The sequence below is a fragment of the Limulus polyphemus genome, unplaced genomic scaffold (assembly GCF_000517525.1).
Source record: "Limulus polyphemus unplaced genomic scaffold, Limulus_polyphemus-2.1.2 Scaffold1350, whole genome shotgun sequence".
NCBI lineage: Eukaryota > Metazoa > Arthropoda > Merostomata > Xiphosura > Limulidae > Limulus > Limulus polyphemus.
In genome coordinates, this window is record NW_013666960.1 from 79581 (window position 1) to 103761 (window position 24181).

General features: G+C 34.4%; 1 protein-coding gene across 1 annotated transcript in view; it reads left to right on the forward strand.

Moving 5' to 3' along the window:
* Positions 1-24181, forward strand: part of LOC106463215 (band 4.1-like protein 4) — a 139971-nt gene that overhangs the window by 39487 nt on the left and 76303 nt on the right. Inside the window, 1 exon segment of the mRNA XM_022390663.1 lies at positions 18750-18854. Within this exon segment, the coding sequence (XP_022246371.1) occupies positions 18750-18854 (105 nt within the window).

Here is a 24181-nt window from a genome sequence, read left to right on the forward strand (position 1 = left end):
TTTTTTTTTTTTTTTTTTTTTTTTTTTTTTTTTTGTACGACTGAAATAACAAGGAGAGAGATTCTGACGTAGTTAACCTGGTGGTGAAAGCTGTAGTGTGAGTTTTTAGGAAATAAAAAAATTCAAAAATATTTTAACACTTACGGATCGTTCATAATTTTCACATTTTTTTTTCTATCAATAAATATCGATCAGTAGCAACTTCGACAAAATTTTGTTAAGTTTAATACCTCTTTTCTGTTTCCCAGTACCCTATTTACGATAACAAATGTTCGTTTTCAGAAGAGGTAAGATCAGCAAAAAGCGTACGTTTTGTACGCTCGCGAAAGTGAAGAAAATTGTAAACGACTACTTACGACTTTCAGTTATTCAACACCGCCATAAGTTTGAATTAAGAAGAAATAAATGTAGCCTTTATCTATTTATTTATATTTCTTCTTCCATGGCTGTGATAATTAAGAAGTCAAGAAATTTTACATTTTTATTTGAATACAAATTAGTTCACTTGTTATTCGAGTGAGCTATCACAATTATTCATGATATCGCTCAGTTCTGTTTCGTTAATTGAAATAGATATTTTGATTGTTCGACTTGTATATCTTGTATATCTTTTAAGTATTATATGTTTTGAAGAGCAAAGTACAGACTTGCTGGAATAATTATCATTTATTCTAAAACGTTACCACTCACGTAGAGAAGAAAACTTCACCCCACCCCACCCCCTCTACCCTCCATGAGACAAGTTTACATGATGTCGTGCAAAACATAAAGTATAATGGTCGAAAGTTTTACATCTGATAATGTGATCGTAAACGTTACGTAAGAACCTTGAATTATTACAATTTGTTAATGAGTTTATTCACTGTCTATAAGCTTTACTTTTTGTTTCTCATTTTAGGTGACTGCTAATTACCTGTATATTTTCTTCTACTGACATCAGTTTAGAACATTTTATTTTGATCACGTTTTAACGAATTGGCTAAGATTTCGGTATGTAAGTACAATCGATTTTTGAAATAAGTTTAATAAAAGAGTGGGCTTCTATTAAGATTTCTTTTAAATATATACATTACATTTTCTAAGCTTATTTCCCACCAGTGGCACAGCGGTATGTCTGCGGATTTACAACGCTAGAAACCGGGTTTCAATACCCCTGGTGGGCAGAGCACAGACAGCCCTTGTGTAGCTTTTTGGATAATTAAAAACAAACAAATCTAAGCTTATTACCAATTTTATTTAGTATATAACGGGTAGAGAATTAGTGTCCACAGATGTTATCAAAATACCGCTTGTTGGAAAGTGTGTCGGCTAACTTCTCCGTGGCTATAGACGTTAAAAACAACAAATCGTATCGTGATTTATACGGTAAAAGTAATTATAAAACAAAGAATGGTGTTCATACAACGTTTCACTCTGCTGTCGTTAGGTGTCAGTGTTAAATATTGAACGATTCCTAATGAATATAGGATAAAACCAACTTCCACAGTTATTTGACATTAAGATATACGGTTATAGAATATAACTGTGAAGGCGCGAAAGCGCTTCTTGAAGAAAAGGTAAGGCGATAGAAAATAACATTACGTACTTACATACGTGTATTTGAGCAGTCTCTTTGCTGTATATCTAAATTATTATTTGACAAATGACGTGTGTGTGTCCGCTCACAACTGGCGAACCGCTAGACTGATTGTCACCAAGTCTGGCATGTTCCCTTAGAGGCCATGAGGAGTGGCTTAGGGGTGTCGGCGTTTGGATCTGACCCCTTATGTCACCCCGGGGGCCCTATGTTTTTCTCGTGCGTTGAACGGGTACGTTAGCTAGTAATATAAAAAAACCTTAATGATAAGGGTGGCCAATATAACGAGATGCAATAGAAAAACTAGCAAATTTTACAAGTGCCCGTATGGTTGTTGTACATTTGTATATAATATACACTTGCATACGTTTACTGGGGAATCCTAAACTTCATTCGACTACTTACCAAATGTGAACAAAAAATACCTAACGTGGATATATATCTATAAATATGTATATGAGCTGGGTGAAATTTATACAATGATACAAGTTTGATAATTATTACTTACGGAATTAATCTTGGGATATGAGTGTGAGAGTTATCGTATGAGCGTAGAGCATTTGAACTACACGTTTGCTTTTGGCACTTGTATGGGCATACAACGCTTAAACAAAGAAGACATATTATGATTATAGAAATAAGTGTAGATCAAAATGTTAACCTTTTAAATCACTGACATACCAACGTATTTCTTCAGTATTTGAAAAATGATTTTTTTTTAATATAGTTAACATTTGTCACTGCTTAAAAACATCAATTTCAGCTTGTCTTGATCCACGCAAGGGTGTAGCACAGCACGTGCGAGGCGTTCCATCGAACTGAAACTAACGTGTCATGACGAATTATAACCTTATTATACCTGTATGTGATTGAAAATCCTCATGTTTCAGTATTTACAACCGACTTCCTAGTTGACAAGAATGATTAATGTTAAGTCACTAAACATATATATATATATATATGTGTGTTTCGTACGAGGCCATGTCGGTTCCTACGCTCAAGTTCCTTGAAACATTAATTGTTCAGCCTTGTCAGATAAGATGCCTGAAATCCTGTCAAACACGTTGGTTTCACATAGTATTTGTTAGATTAGGAATTGATTATAAATCCACAAAGTCACCAGTTCAAATTTCAGAACTTAGAAAACGATAGGTTCTAATAGAAGCCCAACATCCAACGAATAATCTCAAATTTCGCTTGAATATCTTAATTATTCGTATAAACACGACCATACAAAAAGAATACTACGTATTAACACAAGTAAGACGAAAAACGGTCCAATGAAGATAAATGTAAACGAGGATAAAATACAACAGGTCTAAAACTCGGGATGAATGACAAAAACCTATATGTTCTGGTTTGTTCTAATTTGACATCTTGTTATTAACTCTGTCATTTCACAAGCCCTCTAACAAGATTCTGAGATCAATTTTTTTTTTTTTCAATCTTACTTTAGTGTGAGAGACGTTCGCTTGTTTGTCTTCTAACTTCTATAAGCTTTTGCATTTGGACTTGTCAAATATAGTTTAATCAACTAGGAATGATTTGGAACGTGTCAAGAAGTTATTTTTCTTTTAGAATGCATAGATGTCATAGCTTCAGTGCTGGTTCAATATAGGTGGCCACTAGAGATACTGATGGGATTTCTTCAGTTTCCTCTTTTATTACTTGTGGTATACCTTCAATCGTTACTAGCATGTTTAGGACAAAAAGAAAAAACACCTTATATTCATAACTAGTAAAAATTTAATTCTACAATTGTAATTCGGCTTCAAATTTGTCAACCGTTTGGGGGATTTCTTTTTCACGCAGTTTTTATACATACTTTCTAGGGTTACAGCTCGATATTCCGAAAATTGAATGTAAAAATAATTACACATGTAGGCCTGATATTCATTCAGGTATTTACATTACATAAGCAGTAGTATGTGTATAATGTTATATTAGGGTCATAAGCCGATAACATTTTGAGGTATATTTGTAATAATTCCAGAGACATATATTATTGTTACCCATAAAATAAAACTTTCTATAAATAATAATAATAATCTTATTATTATTATAGAAACAGGATGAAAAGTTGAATGACAATAAGAGGAATAAAGCAAACACCAGTAATAGTGGCGGAAATTGTTCAGAATATCGGTCCTTCGGGATGTCAGTCTGTCTCCGTTTTCAAGATAGACACTAATGTTATTAATAAGTGAGCTATTTTTAAAATCAAATTTAAATAATCAGATCCAGTGGACCTGAATAAGTTTATTCTTATGTACTTTTAATCTTTATATTGCCACTGGCATATTTCGGGGGGGGGGGAGAACTTTCATAAACCTCTCATCTGTTAAGAGGCCAAATTCATCGGATATGTATGAATGGGTATTTTATAATTGTAACTTCGATACTTTAACCTCTGACTTTTACACCTTTTTGATCTCGACTAAACTGTTTGGATTACATTAAGACCACAATAAGTTTGACCACTAAAGAAGTGCATTGCCCTACCGGGTATTACTGAATCTCTGTTTTCATATTAGTAAAAACTCATAAGCAAGTAAACAAAATAAAATGCCCAACGTTCCACACAGTAAAAACGCATTTTACTGTCTAAAAACTTTGGAACATTTTTCTTGTTAGCTAATCTTCGGGTACAAATTTGTAGCTCATTTAGTAGCTCTTGTACCATTAGCCCTGACGAAGCTGCAATGGCGAAACAGTTCATTTAGTAGCTCTTGTATCACTAGCCCTGATGAAGCCGCAATGGCGAAACGTTGTCTGAAATAATTTGTAGTTCATTTAGTAGCTCTTTTATCACTAGCCCTGATGAAGCCGCAATGGCGAAACGTTGTCTGAAATAAGTTTTATTATTATTAGTATCTGGAGAGTAAAGGGTTTGTCTAATTTTATTTCCAAAACATTAATAACAATCTGGTAACAATACTTACATGTTCAACGTAAATCATTTCTGGTAACAATTTATAGTTTCCAACTAATTTCCATGTATAAAGATATGGTTTTGAAGCCTGATAGCTGGCTAAGCACTAGGAAGCAATACGACTAATATTTATAACTAGCTGGAGTACCCGCCCTCTGGTAACAATTTATAGTTTCCAACTAATTTCCATGTATAAAGATATGGTTTTGAAGCCTGATAGCTGGCTAAGCACTAGGAAGCAATACGACTAATATTTATAACTAGCTGGAGTACCCGTCCTCTGGACGGAAATTATGTAAATTCATGATTAATGAAAAGTTAGCTTAGGAAATTTAAAAGTTGCTTCCTTTATATGTAATTGTAAAAAAAACTGAAAATTTGTTTGTACCCCCCGAATGGACCTGATGAACCCCCATGCCAATTTTGGTGAAGAGCCATCCACATCCTGCGAAGTAGTTACATGGACAGACAACAAACAGTACTATTATATTTATATAGGTAAAATTCATGTTAGACTACTGAATTATTCTGTTGTCGTTGTTCGTATGTTCCATCACGTTTAACATATTTCATTACTACATTGCAATTTGAACAGCCAGTTTGTCCGACTTTGAAGGCGTATCTAATTGCGTTTACAGTTTCTTGTTCTCCAATCAATCATTATCTTGGTCCACATCTTACTATGGGCTTAAAATATATGAACAATGCATGTGTAAAAACCCTTCTAGCAGCTTCTCGGGTGTTTGTTTTTTTAGTCGTGGTGTGGCTGGTAAGTCCCACAAACTTTCTGCTGAGCAGATGCTGGCGCAGTTAGAGGCAGACCTCCCACATGAGTACAAACTTCCATCAATTTCTTGGCTGTGTAAACCAACTGCTTGCTAAGCTGAAGAGACAGCGGCAGACATATTCGACTAATTTTCAGGCACAGCAAGGATTAAAATGTTATGAACACTTCAGGGGGGGGGGGTGCTGAAAAAGTTTCGCCAGTAATATAGCACATAATGGATCTGGAACCAGTAGAATGGCAACGAACTTAGAAGACTGCACTGATAGCACCATAATGGCAAATGAAGCTTGCGCTAGCAATATCACTGCCGATTTGTCGAAAGTAAGGTTAGACGTCTAAGGAAGACTAAAGCATACAGTGACGTTCTACTTGACCGTTACATAGATATGTTAGAGACTTTGACATTTCAGGGACAATCATATGATTGAAGCACCCACTTAACACTGATGAGCCGTTCCAAACAAATCAGTAAATTCAATCACATGTGTTGATTTGTAGCACACATAAGACGACTGGTAAACTTTTTAGTATGGATATATAATGTATTCGTTTATCTATTTTATCAGTACAGTATTAAACAAACAATTTTTATTTTTGCTTCACTAGCATAAGTATGCGTGATTTGAACTCGAAACAATATATAATGCTTTGTTAGTTTAAAATATATACTCTACTATACATTTACTTCTCTAACTAGCATCTCCTGATCATGAATATTGCTCTGAAAATGTGATAAACATCTTGACAAAAATGTTCATCAAATATTTTCTAAGCGCATTTTTCGTGTCTTATATCGACCTACGATCGACGAATGTGTAGAATCGAATAAAATAGTCCAATAACAATTTTCAAAAGTTGGTCAAAACATGTTAAAAAAGATGTATTTTCTCGGGAATTGGCTGTTAACTATCCAGCTTGTTAAAAATATCTGATATAATAAAGTCACTTTCAAATCCCTAAAACGACTCCTAAAATATCCTTTAAAGATAAAGAGATGTCCATCAACCCTTTGTCACTTCACAAGACTTCATTTTTTTGGAACAGATCACCCGGGAAATTTCTCAGGACACATCTCCCATATTTCCACAATTATCCCCACCCCTTTTTTGGTTTCAAAAAGGTATTCAGCGAGAAACTAAGGTTATCCAAATTCTAATTAAAAGAGATATTGTTACGTCTCTAGTCGTTTGTTAATTTCCCGGTATAAATTCTTCCCGAGGAACTTCAGCGATACAAGTCCTTTCTTAAATAAAACTAGTTTATTCTTTCTCAATACAACTTTGCAATACACATAATTTCCACAGTCACTTTAACTTAAACACACGCTATAATTCACAACGATTCACGCACTTTACTTACGACTTGACTCGATTATGTGTCTCTATATCTCCCTATCTGCAATTCTCTATGCCGTCACTTCTCCTCTCCGCTTTATTTGCCGGGCTTATATACTAAAATAGAGGGCGTCTAGCAAATATTGGGATATTCGTGAGGTTCCCCGATCCTTCTAAAAACTCATGACGTGTTACCAGCGTCACGTGACTACCGCTGTCGTAACAATATGAATGCTTTATGAACTTTTTTTTTCTGAACTTGTCCTTTCCGTAAAACATCTAAACTAACTGTCCAAAGTTTCTTTGAATTATGCTGCAAAGATTGCTTTATTATCTGCACAGAATCACAAGGGTGACTCGGTCTAGCTCCAAAGCCTGTAGTAAGTGAAATTATCAGTAAATTTTAAATTACAAAATAGCACAATCTATATTATTTTTTATTATAAAAAATACTAATTACAAAGTAATACAAATAATGTCTTGCATTATTGTTTGATAATATTGTTTAACTTTTTCAGTCTGTCATACAAATTTGTAAGCATAGAACTGAACACACTTTGTTTTGCTATCCTCGGAAATTGCACCTTTTACCGAATAGAAAATAGCAAGATAAAACCTGACCATAAGAAAAGACAATAAACTTGTTACTTTGCAAGGTGTAAATCGCAATGTGTGGATCGAACAGGCTAGAATTCGACCCAATTGAGATGCATTATAAACGTGAAGACCTCTCAAAAACTAAGGCATTTAGGCGTTCGCGAAAAAAAAATACAGTGGCGATAAAAACATAAATATATTTTGAGGAGGCATCTACCCCTGTTGGGATTAAAATTGTTACAGTCATCAAAACGCCATGCGCAGGACGTAAAATATAAATGGAGAACGTGGTCAGCATAAAGATTAGTCTGAGGTAACATTGAAGTACCTTTTGAGTTTGGAAATGTCCTGGTCAGTAGCCGGTATTTATTTATGCATTACCTTCTAAAGACATGATTGCAAACTTTACAAAAAAAAAAGGCTTATTTGTAAAGGATGTTCGGTGTTTGTTTTGTAGCATTATTATATGCATTCTTCTTTCTGCTGCTATTTAAGTCTATAGAAAATGGAGTTCAGTGCTCTAGATCATCGTTTGTTCGTTCCTTGTAAGCTAATTTTATTGGTATTAAGTTAAATAAATATATAGTTTTCTATTAGACTTTGTAATTTACTGATGGAGAACTCAGGTCAAAATGGCAGTTTACAGGTGTGCCACCAAGGAGTGCCAAAATAAAAAGCACCATTTGTCCTAACTTGTAGGAAACCCATATAACGTACCACATAACGAAAAATTTTGATCTCAAAACAAAACAAAAATTCTGGTATTACGAACACGTATTTTTGTTTTTCCCGTAGATTATACAAAAGAAATTATTTCTTCACAACTTTTGTCTGAGAAAAACAAAAACGCATTACTTCTTAAATTTGCGATGCTTTTGACTATAAAATAATATAAACATTGGACTTGGTAAAGATTTACTTGATATAGTTCACCTGTAATATTAAGGATCAGTATAAAATTCTTATTTATATAGTGGCCACCTACTGATAACATAGGAGAGGGTTTAGCACACATGCACAAAGAACTGCTATGCACATTTAAATGTTGAAGGCTATAACATATACAGTCTTATTATTTATCTGTTCTCACCAGGGGTCGTGATATCTTCATAAGACAAGGCTATGCGTAATAAATGTTAAATGTTTTCCACGTTATTTTGTTTTTTCGTTTGTGAATTTTAGGGATTACCTTCGCTCTTTAATCTTATAAAATGTATTACAAGTTGCTATGGTAATAGAGGTTGATTATAAGATCATAATGGTTATTTGGAACAGTCTGTAGAGCGGTGGGAACCCGTTCCTCATCACTTCCATCATGCCTGCTGACCTCATCCGTGCTAACAACTGGTTATGGGCCTTTCTGAAGATGCGGGTCTGTCGCCATACTTCAGCAATCATTGCTCAAGTGAAAGATGTCATTACGACTGAGTTTCTGGCAATTCCTAAAGAGATGGTACGGATATGTTCTTGCCGTAACATTCAACATCATTTTCAGGATGGACGCGTTAATCGAAAATAATGGTTGTAACATTAAAAAGTTGTTATGGTGATGTCGTAGTGTTTTTTTTTTCTAGAAATTATTGGATTGGAGTAACCATGATTACTTATACATGTACACCATGTACACTATTCTAAATATTAGTAGTATTTGTTTGTTTGTTGAATTTCGCATAAAGCTACTCGATGGTTTTTTGTGCTAACCGTCCGTAATTCAGAAGTGATGGACTAGAGGGAAAGCAGTTAGTCAACATCACCCATCGTCAACTCTTGAGTTACTCGTTACTAACGAATAGTGGGATTGACCGTCACATTATAACACCCTCACTGCTGAAAAGACGAGCATGTTCAGTGATGGTATTCGAACTCACTACTAGTAGAACGCCCTGATCACCAGGTCTACCAGTAGTGCCTTTATATTTATCCTTTACGCGTTATTCTATTGTCATTGTTACAATACAGACTGACTGTTTTAATATTATTGAAGTCCGCGTGTTATCACATAATTAAATGTGACATTATATATTTGTGTGCGCGCGTGAAGAAACCCAGGTGGCTTCATCTTATCGTTGATTTTATATACATACACACGCTACAAACAAAGGAAGTGTACGAAAACATACTCAGCTGGATATTTTTTTTCCTAGTCACATTCTTGTTAATTAGTCAATTACAAATTTCGGAAAGTGTGTAAAAAACATTTACAGTCGACGTGATTTTAATCACTTTTGTTTAGCATACAAATCCTTGCTTCACCAGATTAGACGTTTTACAGCATTGCATTAAAGTGTATTGACTATTTTACAGACATTTCAAACTATTTGTGGATGATGATCAATCATAATGTTGGTGCGAATATTACAGCTGTTTCGTAATGAGTCTTCATATTAAGCTTCATATATATATATGAAAAAATTGTTTAAAATCTCAAACAGCGTGATAGTTTTGTCTGTTGCAGAACAGCGCATGCAATGGCAGACTTGTGTTATGCTCTCTCTATATCAAACAAATATGAAAATGTGTAGTTTCTGTTGATACTCGTTTGTAAAACTTTTCTAAGTTAAAAAAGAATTATAAAATGGCGTCTTTTGCCTATGTTCTTATGAATGTAGTTACGACAGAAAATTCGCCGAGTTAGCTTCGTTAATACAAACGCTTAGAATATCTAATATTGAGGAGGAATGTCGTGGGTGGTCTGTTTCACCTTCTCTGCCTTTCTTTATATGCTAGGCTTCGAACGAGTGTAGAAAAACTCACCAGAGACATTGGTTTTTAGGTGGATATACTGTACAAAAGGAGATGAATTTGCTTCTGAGAAAATTGTGGTTCAGCTTATTACGAATAAGTTACCAAGATTTAAACAAGCTGATTTTGACATCGGTCGTGTTTCTATACAAGCTGCTCTAGACAAGGTTTCTTGTTTTCCAAGAATATCGCTTTCAGTGATTAGTATGCTTCTCCAGGTACAATTATGATAGCGTTTAAGATTTATAGACCTTGTTTAAGGCTTTAAACCGGTTTTCCTAACTCATAAACGAGTGTATTCTAATTATAAATATATATATGTGTAACAGGACAGCTCTAATAAAACGAAAATTACTCGTCACTGTAGAGATAGTGTGTATGGCCGTCATACAGATATTAGGTTGAAGGTTAACTTCAAAATTTTCTTTCGTTCATATTGAAAGTAGCTACTGATTTGAAACACCTGGTGGTAAACTTGACTATCGTATAATATACAAATACCTTGCATAAATAATTCATGATGAAATACTGCTTTATTTAACATTCTAGACATTAAGTGTATAACCGTACCTGCCTTTGTTTATCTGTATGTAAACATTACAGGTCAGAAAATTAAAAGGCCAAACTCACAAAGTCATGGTCTGATAAAGTGGCTTACAGCCGAATAATTCGAAAATTGGATTACCTCTTTATTAACGAACAAAGCATTTTACATCAGAAAGCAAAATTTAACTTAATTAGAAAAATGCCACCTAGCCACAGATTTACAAATGTGTGTGTAAAATACAGGACACTGTTAATTAGCAACATGGTTTTAACTTTCAAGTGAACTTTGGAAGTGTGTAAAAGCTCCGTAGATGTACTCTTTGGCCACGGATTGCGTAATCTTGTGCATATCGCATGGTAAGCCAACTTTTACTGTATAAGTTATTAGAAGTCATGCGAGTAAAAATGCTTTCAACTATGTATCTCATGTCGATATATATTTCACTTGAAAGAAATTCACATCCTCTTAGTGTTGCCTTTTTTATTTAATAACCCGCAAGGGAATTCAAAGCCTCAATGTTATTACTTATCATGATTGAAATCGCAGATTAAACTACTGACTAATGATATATATATCACTGTTTGATATACATATTCACGATTGAAGTTTAGCTTATAACTTCTCTCCTTTCAGATCTTTATACTTTTCATCTTTTTCATACGTAGGCGTTGTGACGGTTTTATGTGGCTCTAAATACCTTTGTAAGTTAGCTGTATCATTTGCTGCTGTTTTACAGCCCACTCTATATCTTTCAAATGGGAATCGACAAACTAAAAAAAAAAGTCTATAGTGGGCACCGTGTCATTAGCTTTCCTCGGGCACTTATGTACTACGTATTTCCAACTTTTTTTAGTCGTTTGATTGTGGGTAAAGATGCAGTTGTCTGGTATCCTCATATGGTAACGTTGCAGCATAATTATTATAAGTAATGATCCTTTCTTAAATTAAATACGAAAGTTACACAAGTGACTCGCGACGAGCTACCTAGTGGCCAATCTGTTTTGGTCTTTATGGTACCCGCTGGGTTCATATAGGCGCTGGACACTAAAGTTAATATTTGTATACGTTCTAGGCGTTGGTTGAGTTAAATGAAATTCTCCCCCTCCCTCCCTCTCCCCTCAGTGGTGGCGCCTCACCCGAGTATCAGAGCTTTGTTAGTATTCGTCCACAAGGTTTTACCGTAACATATGTGATTTTCATTTCATGATCTCGCGATTTTACTTTATCATATGTGATTTATTACTTCATTCTCTCGTGTCTTTACCGTAACATATGTAATTTTTACTTCATTATCACGTGTTGTTACCATACCATGTGTGCTTTTTTTTCCTTTCATTATCTCTGGTTTTCGTAGGGTCAAGATGAAAATTGTGCTTCCTGTCTAACTTATCTCGATATCAGATATAAGGTTTTTCTACAAACAACGTCCTTTGTCTGCTCTACAAGTGCTAAAGTGCATCCTTCCATTTTGAAAATGTAGAATTACAATAACGAGTTATTATAGGATCGGGGATTACCTGCATCTGAGGAAGTCTTGTTATTACGTAACGATTATTGGTTTTGGCCATCAAATAATGATGGTTCCTAATGGAAGTGCTCATAAAGTTTACCTTTTTGTGTCCTAAATAAAAACAGGGAAATAAAATTATTTGTCAAGATTCTGATGCTCATTTTCCCGTGTTACGTGATTGAAAGTCTCATCTATTTACGTGAAGTAGAAGAGTTAAGTTATTCTTAAAGCTAGACGGTTATAACGTGACAAATTGTTTAATATAAAAAAAGTACAAATAAAAGACAATGATTTAAAGTATATGATCGTATTAAATGTAAATGTAAAATAATACTCTTCCAAAGCATAGTTTAACTTTATTGATACGTCGCGTAAAAAAAAAACAAGTTCTGCCATGAATAGCCTCTATTTTCCAGTTGCCATCAAGTTCTGCCATGAATAGTCTCTATATTCCAGTTGCCATTAAGTTCTGCCATGAATAATCTCTATATTCCAGTTGCCATCTTTCCATTACCACATCTTATTGTCACTGGTGACATCGCTGAAGATGTCAGATGACGTTGAAAAACTGGGTTTATATTTTAACCTTGTTTTTCTTTTTTTTTAAACGTTATCCAGTCTTTAACAAATTGATTTTAATAGTTCGTTTTTACTCACCAGTTTGGTCTTTGTATATGAATTAAAACTTAAAACTTAAACTTCACATATTTTTCAGATTTTATTTGAAAGAGATACAGATCTTGTACTTTTCGATGACGTACATTAAAATTAAAGACATTCATTCAGTGAGTGTGATCTTGGTGTGTTTTTTTCTCGTTGTATATGGTAATAATCTCATTCTCAAAGAAACGCTGATCTGGACCTATAGATGCTAAGCAAGGTCTAATTCAATGAAGTTTTTTTTCCACTTTCCTTTTTTCCTTTCACGAAAGAAAACAGTGTGTGGTTCATAACATAATTCTGTTAAGTTAATGTGCAGATTAGAAATGGTAATTTCAGACTTCCTAATAGAGAATAAGTTACAATTGTATTTGCTAGGAAGAACATGCTAGGAATTTTTACAAAGTTTGCCCGGTGTATGTATATATCTTGGCTGTGGGTGGAGATTGTAGAATGCAGATAAAAAAGTGCTTGATAAATTTTTCGGAACCAATTGTAGTACGCGATACAAATCGTATAGGAGCAAAACACTGTTTGTTTGTTTTAGATCAACACCACATTGGACTATCTTTTATGTCCACCGTGGGAATCGAATCCTGTATTCTAGCGTTGTAAGTTCGCGAATTTCCCAATGTCGCACCGGGGGACCAAAATGTTGTTGAAACTTATTGCAAAGTCCTGCTGGAGTTGTGTCATTGTATAATAAACGTTTCAACATCTGCCATTGTGAACAATGAAATAAATTTTAATAATGACTTTTTTTATGAAAAGTTTCTCCTGAAGTACAAAAAATCTATTAAACACCAGAGGTCGTAAAAATCAGGTAATTTGTAACGTATTTGTTAGGAACTTGCATGATTCAATGACCACCAGGAAAAAAATAAAATTTACATTAACGGTCCAAATAAAAAACAAAAGCATGAACTTTATGCGGTTGTGTTAGTAGTCACGAATACGAGTATGTCAATTAAAACAGAAAATTAATCTTATAAAAAATACAAACAATCGAAATATCTAACCTGTAATAGTACGGCAAGTAGCAAATATAAGTTGGCCTTGTATGGGAACTTGTTTGTAAGTATTTCGTATCTTGCCTTAGAAACAGGGAAATTATGAAGTAAGCTAAATACATATATCAAAACAAAAAAATAATGAGTTAGTAAATAATGTAGATAATTTTATATAGTAGTCTAACTAAGAGTATGTAATATCATAACACAATTGAAAAGTAAAAACAAACCGCCATAATGATTAGAATAGGTGGCCTCGAATAGGCTTAGCCAACTTGAAAACTTTAATTTACCACTAAATTCAAATCCTAAGTTAACAATGTAAAATAATCTTCGTAAGTTTAATAAAAAATAATTATATTATTGTAGCGTCATATATCGTTAGGCAGATTCTTATTCATTATTCAGCAAAAACAATGCAAAGTCTAATCCACTAAACAGTAATGAAAGCAATTTATTTCTTCGACTATAACATGCAAGTATATCAAGCTACGTTCGTGGATAGGCCTAACTCACAAATAAAACTTAACAGTCATTTAGTTGTTAAATTTCCTCTCGTATCTATTACACAACTCAAAACTGACTTACTTACACACTCAGTAACTGGTTGATAACACACATGCACTAACTGACCGACTCATCGTCTGTTTCACTCAATAATCCACTCATTAACGCACTCATGTTTTATAAATCAAAATATTTTTCCACAAATCTCCTGAAAATTCGAGAAGTCACATCAGATCCAGATGTTTATGTAACTTCTAGATATCACACATCGTTATTACGTCACGGTAAAACTCCCTATAGCAAGCAAAACATCTAAATTAAAATATTAAAAACATAGCCTACAGTACTGCCTCGTCCCTAGATTCAGAAGTCCCTTGAATCTTCCTAATAGACAAATAAAGCAATAATAAACTTAAATTTACATAAATAGTAATAAAGTCACTATTTAAAATTAGTTTAATTACTTTTCATAAATATACATTACAATCACTATATAATTATTTAAATGTGTTAAACAAAGTACAGTCAAAATTCTGACTAACGAAACAAAATCGTCATTGTTCTGTTTTTAATTGTACATTGACCTGTTGTCCTTTATTGTCATTGGAGAAGTTCTCTGTGTCCAGATGGTCGAGTGAATCCACAGGTTGCTTTATCCTTGGTTGTAGTTTGAAATTGTACCACCATTGGCTCTTCAGCAGCTTGACTTTGCACTGGCAAAGTCTTCATTAAAGCTGTCTGAACAAGGATTTGGGCTCTTCAACAGGTTGAATTATCACTCTTAAGCTAACCAGTTGGCCATTCTCTCACCAACGTACAGCTATACTTCCAAAGGCAATCAGTGTGAATTGTCTTTGGCGTGGAATGCCTGTCCTTCTGGTTTCTGTAAATCACATCATTAATTATTTTTGTTACATCATAAGATGCTTTCCAGCACTTGCTTAACTTCAGAGGGCGTCTTTTCTTGTTTTGAGGATTGTACAGCCATATCATGTTACCACAATGAAATCAAGTCCTATCAGCATTTACATCATAGCGACTTTTCATTTATCACTAGTATATCTACTTCTTTCTCGGGTAAAGTCATATATGACATCAAAGGAATTCCTTAGTCTCTATGCATATTTGGTGTGAGACTGCTGAATAATTAGCTGTGAATGTGAATACATATGGTCCATTGGCACTTTGAGTTCTTTCTCAAATACCAGTGATGCTAGTGTGTTGCTTGTAGCTTCATATACTGATGTTCGATAACTCATGAGTATCAGGGGAAGATCTTGATCCCATGTTTTCTTATGTTCATCTATCTAAATAGCTAATTGATTTAAAAGTGTATGGTTGTACCTCTAAATCACGCCATCAGAAAATGTATAAAGGGTTTGTGTACTGGTCTTTCTTTCTCCAAGGATTTAGCACATATTTGCAAACAGTGTTGATTCACAGTTCCGTCTCTGACCTAAGCAAAGTTCCATAACCACTCTAAATCTTGAGACAAATGCATTGACAAATTTCCGTGTTATAGTTTCTGCTTCCTGTTTAAGAACGGCACATGTTTCTGGCCATTTGATGAAATAATTCATCAAAAACTTGATATATTTATTCTCACATTGACAACACTTTTTCAATTGGTGCTCCAACACAATACTGCTGTAGTTGCCCACGCTGATTCTTTCATGGACCTTTTTGCTCTAACCATAGTTCACACGATTTGTGCTAGTTTGTAACACCCAACTCAGTAGAAGCATTCTATTATTCTCTCCAGTATATTCTTAACACCTAAGTCTTGGAAGGTTGGGGAGATGGGTCCTTCAGGCTGCGGTGACTGTGCAGGTACCAATTGTATTCGTAGTTTCTCATTACTTGTATTTTTCCATTTCCGTCATAAAAAGCTTTGCAATAGGCATAACGAATCCTACTGTTTTGGGGCTTTATGGAGCAACTGTTTGCCAGGAAGATGTTTGGGCACTATTTTTAATTCACTGAATAATTGGTTTCACGTTCAAATCTTTTGGCTGAGCATCTTTCAGTTGCGTCTTGAACCAAAATAGTTTTCATCATCAATACTGGATGTCCCATTTTGTACTTTGCTTTGTTGTACTTTAGATGGGTCATTTTACTGTCTTGTGCTTCTCTCGTTTCATAATGCTTAAATTCTTCATTATTGAAAGGTCTTCTGGATTATGTATCAGCATTTTCATACTTCCATCTAGTTGTTCTTCTGAAATTAATGAAGTCATCTTGCTATTTGGCTTTCTACATTACAAAATCTCGCCAGCCATTTTGGCGCTGCATGATCTTTGAAGTATAAACTTCTGTCCATATAAGTAATGATAACAATGACTTAGGGCTCATCTCTTATTTCATTCTAGGTGGTACAATACCTCCTTTTTGCATCATTCATTGCCTTGCTGTTATAGTCAATCCCATGTTGTACTTGTGATAACACTGCTTTCATTTCAAAAATCATTGGCATCTGTAACTGATATGAGTGGATATTCAGGAATTACATATGTTAATACAGGAGTAGTGGTTGATTCTTTCATTCTGTTTGTTGAATGCTTGTCCACAATCAGAAGACCAACGAAAAAAAACTAATTAAATTTTACAAAATAATTTGCGTAGAGGAAGATGGAACAATTCATATTTCTTGGGATTCAGCTCAAGGTTCTCTTTCCTAAACTGATCTAGAACTTTCCTGAGTTAACCACAAGCACTTTAAAAGCTATTCCTATGTGTTTATGTCATTGAAGCAGATGAGTACTACATTCCAGGGTAATCCAAAGAGAACATACTCCATTAATTATTGAAATGTAGTGGTGCATTATATATTACAAAGGATAACACAACAAATTGCCACGACCCATTTTCCACAGTAAAGGTTTTCTTCTCTCTACTTATTTCATCCACTTGTAATTTCCAATACCTACTCTTCAGATCCAATGTTGAAAACATTTGGATTCAGATAAAACATCCAAGGAAGAGTCAATCCTTAGTAGTGGGTACACCAAACTAATACCATTCCTAGCACCACTACTGTAATGTTTTCTATCGTTTTATTATTTGATAAAATAATGAAAATTCGAGTCCACTAAATGTTATGGAAAGCGGTTTATTTCTTTAATTGTGACGTAAAGTCTACAGGCAATGCTCGTTGATAGGCCTATCCCACAAATAAAACTTACAGTCATTTACTTGTTAAACTTTCTGAATAACACACTCAGTGATCGATAATACAGATTTACTAACTGAATGACTTATTGTTTGATTCACTCGATAATTCATTCGTTAATTCACTCCTGTTTTATATATCTTAAACCTTCAGAAAATTCAAGACGTTTTTCAGATCTAGGTAGTCAGAAAACTTCTAGATGTCACACGTCATCATTATATCTTATTTAAACCGCTACTGGCAAACAAATCATTTAAATTAAAGTTTTAAAAGCTTAGTGATAAATCTGCAGACTTACGACGCTAAAAATCGGGATTAAGTAGCCGTGGTGTGCAAAGCTTTATACTTAACAATAATCATCCAACCAACCATAGTTTACATTAAAATATTAACATTTTAGCCAATAATATTAATGTAACTAATGTTAAAGAAAGAATGGAATACGGTATGTTGAAAACTAATTTCTTTGTGAGAAGACGTATGATTTCAACGATTTTAATAACTCAAACAACTACTTACTTTGCTCATCACATATCAAAGAGAAAGAGAAATTACCAAGAATGGTCATTTCCCTGGTATTCCCTCCCAAGACTAAATAAATCCCTTTTAACATAGAAAAGTGTTGGAAAGTCCCCATTTGCTAACTAGACGTTGACGTCTTTCTAAATTATTATCATTGTTGAGTTGTGTTTGTGATGCGTTTTCTTTTATTGTGGTAGATAATTACAAACAGCATGTAATGTTTCCTCAGTGGTTCCATTAAAGTCGTTCTTACTCATATGTTTATCAGATCTTGTTTTTGTGTTGTAAACGTCTGTGATATTGTAAGTATATATTGGACAAGGAGACTATGTGTTATGTGGTCTACATTTCACATTTAATTTATGCGTATGAGATTTTCTTTGTTTTTATGTAATAAGAACAGCATTTTATGAATATATAATACAAAGATACATGTGCCTCTATGCAACCTAATTATTGACATTAAAGTATGCATTTTTCCCCTGTATTTGGTAACATTGACGTACTGTTTTCATGTCCCACCCTACGCAAGTACCATTTATACTGGTTGATATAACTTCTTAGCCTACGTTAAAAAGATAGGAACACAATTTGTTGTAATTAGCGGTCCTGCTTATCTGTTGTGTAGGCGTGTAACTTGATTGGCATGCAGATGTTTATAATGCAGATCATATTTTGGTTTGTCTCTTCTGCTCTTTGGTTTACGCCTGTTCTGTCATGCCTTGAAATTAGGTTTAGAACTGTAAGGTATATATAATAAATGTTATCTAAATGATTCTTCAACATGATGCACTAAGCTATGAACTGACTGGATTTTATGTTAATAATAGTTTTTCTTTGCCCTTTCTTTTAACAGGACACCACTAGAGGTCAGGACTTACTAGATGTTGTCTTCAAACATCTGAATTTGTTGGAAACAGCCTACTTTGGTCTACGTTTCGTTGACTCGTCGGGTCAAACGGTAGGTCTGTGCTCTGTCTACCGCGGGGGAACCGAACCCCAGATTTTATCGTTGTAAGTCCGTTAACTTAGCTTTTGTAAAATCTCCGCTTTTAAAGTCATCGCTTAATAAGTTGCTTCATAAGAATCGGACATAGATAAGTACCTTCTCCTTGACTATTTTGTAGCAGACGTATACCGATCCCTTTTTTTTTAAATAAAAAAAAAGAGCTTTGTGCTACACATATTCTTAATATCAGCATTAAATAACATCCGTGTGTTTTATGAAATTTTCAGGTTTAAAGCCCAAATTGTATCCTCCAAGAAACACATACTTACGCTTTACCTTTACATGGTCAGAATCTTGAAATTATCAATGTCTATGAGTATGAATTCTAGTCACCAGGTTTCCTGGCACCAAAATGGGCGTTTCATCTTATTTGCCAACAACTCCGATAAATATCACTTGAATATATTTTTATAATTGCTTTCACATGTCAGTTTTTTGCGTGTCAATGATTTACATATATATTTGTTCGACTAGTGGTAAAGCAAAGAATTTTCGATTACGCCCATAAATATCTTTTTATTGCTTTAGGAATTTTTGAATCGAACTGTAAATTCTTAAATTCTAATCGAGATGCGTTTCCATAAAATATACGCCCTTAAATATTATACATGTCGCACCAAACTGACACTTACACGAATGTATACGTCGTATTATTTGAAGTATTTCTTCAACTCACGTTTCAGAATTATTCCTGTACAATTCTCTTGCAAACCGACAAAATCTGCTTATTCATATTTACAGAAACACTTAGTGTTTGTCGTCTGATACTATATCTCAAAACATTCGGTTTTATATAACTTTTTTTCGACAACAAGAGAATGGAAAGTGAAGTTCCAGTATGAGTTTTCGTAATTTTTAAAACCCTGTTTTCTCAAAATTTTTGCTCTTAGTCATTTTTATCCAATAATTAGAGACATATCGTGAAATTGATACCATAAAAATAAAATATATCCATAAAGCTTACTTTAAACAAGCCAGGTGGCGCCATTTCCTGCATTCCTTCCGTATCGAATCAGTATGAAGTATTTTTACCACATGTTATTTTTGCAGGTTTGATGGTTGTTTGTTGTTAAGCGCTAAGCTACATAATGGGCTATCTGTGCTGTGCCGACTGCGGTATTGAAACTCAAATTTTAGCTGTTTATTTTTCAGATGATTATCCTTTTTGTATTTCGACTGTATATATATTTTGTTGTAGAACTTTACAGTGCTAAAAACTAGTTTAAAACATCTATGAAGTTCTGTCGTGTAAAAATTCATGTAGTATTTACTTCACAGGCTGTAATATTTGATTTCAGTTTTTATTTATTGCATTTTTTTACCTAGTTATAATTTTACTGTTTCCTTGATAGGTTGTGCCAATAGGCCTGTTTTGTTTTAATTATATATTTAAATTTTGCAGGAGATTAAAATTTAAAACATTTTTCAGATGTATCGCAATTAGATTAAAATCAGAACTCACATCTAACAACTTAGCCAGTCCAGTTGAACTGTACATAAAATACAGTTTATCACAAAGTTATCTCGGTATTATTACGTGACTAGCAGATGCTTGTTGAAACAATTCAAAGGTAAATTTCTCAAAAACAGTTATTAATAAACAAAAAATGTGCAGTCAACCCAATCATAGCATATATTGTTATTCCATGTGTTATTTCAATAATGAAAATTAAATTGTGTTTGTTTTTAAGCATTGTTGGCAAAAATATTGGGTTTCGATGCAAAGGGTGCATCCAGCACCATAGAGCTTTCAAGTTTGCTAAGTAGCTGCGGAGATTTTTTCCGCTGGATGCCACCGTTCCTTATCATCTATTTGAACGCAAGAAAAGATCACTACGGAAGTAAGCGCTTTTTGACAGTTGTCATTCCTGCAAGAAGTGTCAAAGGGGAGGCATACCATTCAGATCAGTAAGATCATATAAACCAAAGAAAACAAATATATACTCAAACACGTTCCTTTCTTTATGCGTTTTGTTTTCCTTCATGCTTCTATCTTCAAAATAGTTCTTTCAATCAGTCGACAAAGGAAATCCCGTTTTTTTCTTGAAATTCCCTCACAGAAAGAAATATTTTTTCCTCAATAAGTTTTTTAACCTTGACCGTTCAGCACATACAAAGACTGGCAGATCGATGTTGATATCAATATAAAATTTTAGGAACTGCACAAAAAAAAGAATAATATTCATGTAATATACTCTTGAAAAAAAGAATTTTGATTTTTTTTCTATGACTAACCATTCAGGAGATACAGAGCGTGACTGGAAGACAGACATTTGGCTATTGTATACAGAAATTATTTATGTTCATTTAATTTTAACACGGAATTTATATAGACTGGAGTCATATTCAGGTCCTTGATCACCATATTTGAAGTAAAGGTTAGGTGAGGTACAATATAGCATGTATGGGTCAATCGTCGTGAACGTAATGAAATATGTGTTGTTAACGGTTTATATTGGCATTAAACAATTCAAAATAATTTCCCCAGATATATTTATAGCTTTTTAAAGGTAAACAAAACATACGACGACTAATTTTCAGTGTTTATCAAGTCCAATGTCTAATACTTAGCAATACAGTACTAGAGCTAATAATGTTAATAGTGAGGGCCTATGTTACTAGATTAGACTGTACTTGTTACTGTTAGTACAGTCTTGGCCATAATATTTGCATATTTTGTAACAAATAAGGTAATTATTATTAAGATGGAACACAATTATACTTAGCACTGTCAACCTGAGAAATGCATGTTATACTAAACATCTACATATGGACACAATGAACGATTTATTAGAACAGCAAACACATTTATCAGACACTTTTAGAAAGATGTGTAATTCAGCGTTTCACCTATCACAACAAAACCTTACCAAAACATATATAATGACAAAATAGAACATTATATTATCATCAAAAGCGTCTGTAACCATATATCAGTTCATGTTAAATATTCAGTACTTCACTGATCTTTCTCGTACTCTGATAACCTCTGCAAAGCGACGTGGCATGCGGTCGATGAGGTTATTGATGTAGTACAGCGTGATATCATACCAATTTGACACTAGAAGGTACTGCAACTCAACTACTGTAGTTGGTTTAGGGTCGTGGTTAGAAATTTTCCGGCTCAGTCCTACCTAACAGTTCTCAATGGGATTACAATCTGAAGACTTTGCTGGCCATGGCAATCTTGTAACGTCCACCTGGTTGAGATAATCCTGTACAATATGTGCACTGTGGGCAGTGTCATTGTCATCCTGAATCACAGAATTATTCCCAAACCTTGCCCTAGCATATGTCAAAAATGTCGTCTCCATGTGATGTCTGTAGTAGGCGCCATGACGTTTCTCTGTAGGATATGATTAGCAGTTTTCCACCATGATGAAGATCTGCCCAAACATGTACTTTGCCACCTCCAATGGGAAAGACAATCTTCCCTCACCTGTTCTCCGGGCAACCGATGAACAAGAATCCTACCAACAGTTTTAAAAAGTCAGAAACAGGACTAACCTGAAAAGATTATATGTCCTAATTGTAAGTTGGCATACTTTCTTACCCAAGTGACATGGTGACGGTGGTGAATTCTGGTTAATATCAGTTTGCAGATAGTCATTCTTGCAAAATAACCTTGTTTGGTTAGTCTTCTATTCACTGTTCTTTTGGATATCCTGGAATGAATACATTCATGCCATTTTTGCCGTAAGGTGTTTCAAGACTTCTTTCGACCTTGACATGTAAACTTGATCAAAACATAGTCATTTCGGGCAGTAATTTTTCGGCGTCTACCAGAAGACTTTCCTGGAACAATGTTTCCTTCTATCTGATGACGTTTCAGGATTCTGGATACAGTATACTGGGGGTACCCTACTGTTCTGGCAATGTCCATTTGCTTCATACCTTTTCTGGAGAGTCGAACAATTTGACGCCCTATATGTTATGGCACGTGACGAGGCGTGACTTTACACCAAGTACAGAAAAAGTATCTGAACAAAGCATTGATCTGTTTCGAAAAAGATTATACCAAAATTTAGAATTTCTAAAATGGTGACATTCCTTGAAGGTAATGTCATTGAAAACAAAGGAATGTTGATCAACGTGGGACGCCAGAACGATCTAGAAGGAGACTTGCAACAAGTAGTATCCCATCTGTGGTAAGCTATTTGCACTAGTTTATATTTGGTAAAAATCAAAGAACACGTGACAAAAGCCATCTTCATGTTTCAAGCAACAGTACGCAACATAATCAAGAAGGAACTCCGTCCAAAAAGGCAAGAAAAGTCACGTGTACACAAATTGTTTCCATGTCATATTCATTCAACCGTCACAAGGAGCTAGAAACTGGTATTCAAACCATTTCTTACAAAGACATACTAATCAATCCGCAGTGCCTATATATTTCTGTGATATCAGACTGGTGAAATGAACACTTAGAAACTTTCATCCACGTAAACTAGATGGAATTTAGAAAGCATGTACAGAAAAGTGGTATGTTTTCGACATTACACCCTTGCGACAGAATCTTATGTAATGTAAACTACGTTGTAAGGCTATTGTCAAGATGCATATTTCATCAGATATATCATAACCATGTCGACGTGGGCTGTAACGACGTGATGAAGCTCCAGTTTCTTTTTAATATGTCGAACTCAACCTCTGTATAAGCAAAGCTCAACTCTACAGGCTACAATTAAAAGGTGCAAGATAGCTAAGAAAGTGACAGTTGAAACGGCTATAACTCAAAAGTGAACTTAAAAAAAACATGGCTGATGATATATAAGCATTACATTTCTGATATTCAATATCGAAGAGGGGAAGACAGAAAAAATGAGCAGATTTTGAAGTTTTTCTACACCATGACACAATAAAGAAACTGAAGAAACTATCTTTAGAAGGAACTGTAGCTGCTAAAATTAGTGAAAAGACGAGCGATACAACCTTCCTGCTTCACTTTTCAGTAATTATAAAACAAAAAACACAGCTTGTCATGGCATAGATAATTACAAAGATGAAAAATGTGTTTGTTTTGAATTCCGCGCAAAGCTACACTAGGGCTATCTGCACTAGCCGTCCCTAACTTAGCAGTGAAAGACTAAAGGGAAGAAAGTAAGTCATCACCACCCACCGCCAACTCTTGGGCTACTCTTTTACCAACGAATGGTAGGATTGACCGTCACATTATAATGCCCTCACGGCTGAAAGGGCGAGCATGTTTCAAACCAAAGACCCTCAGATTGGGAGTCGAGTGTCCTAACCACCTGGCCATGCCAGGCCAGAGGAAAAAA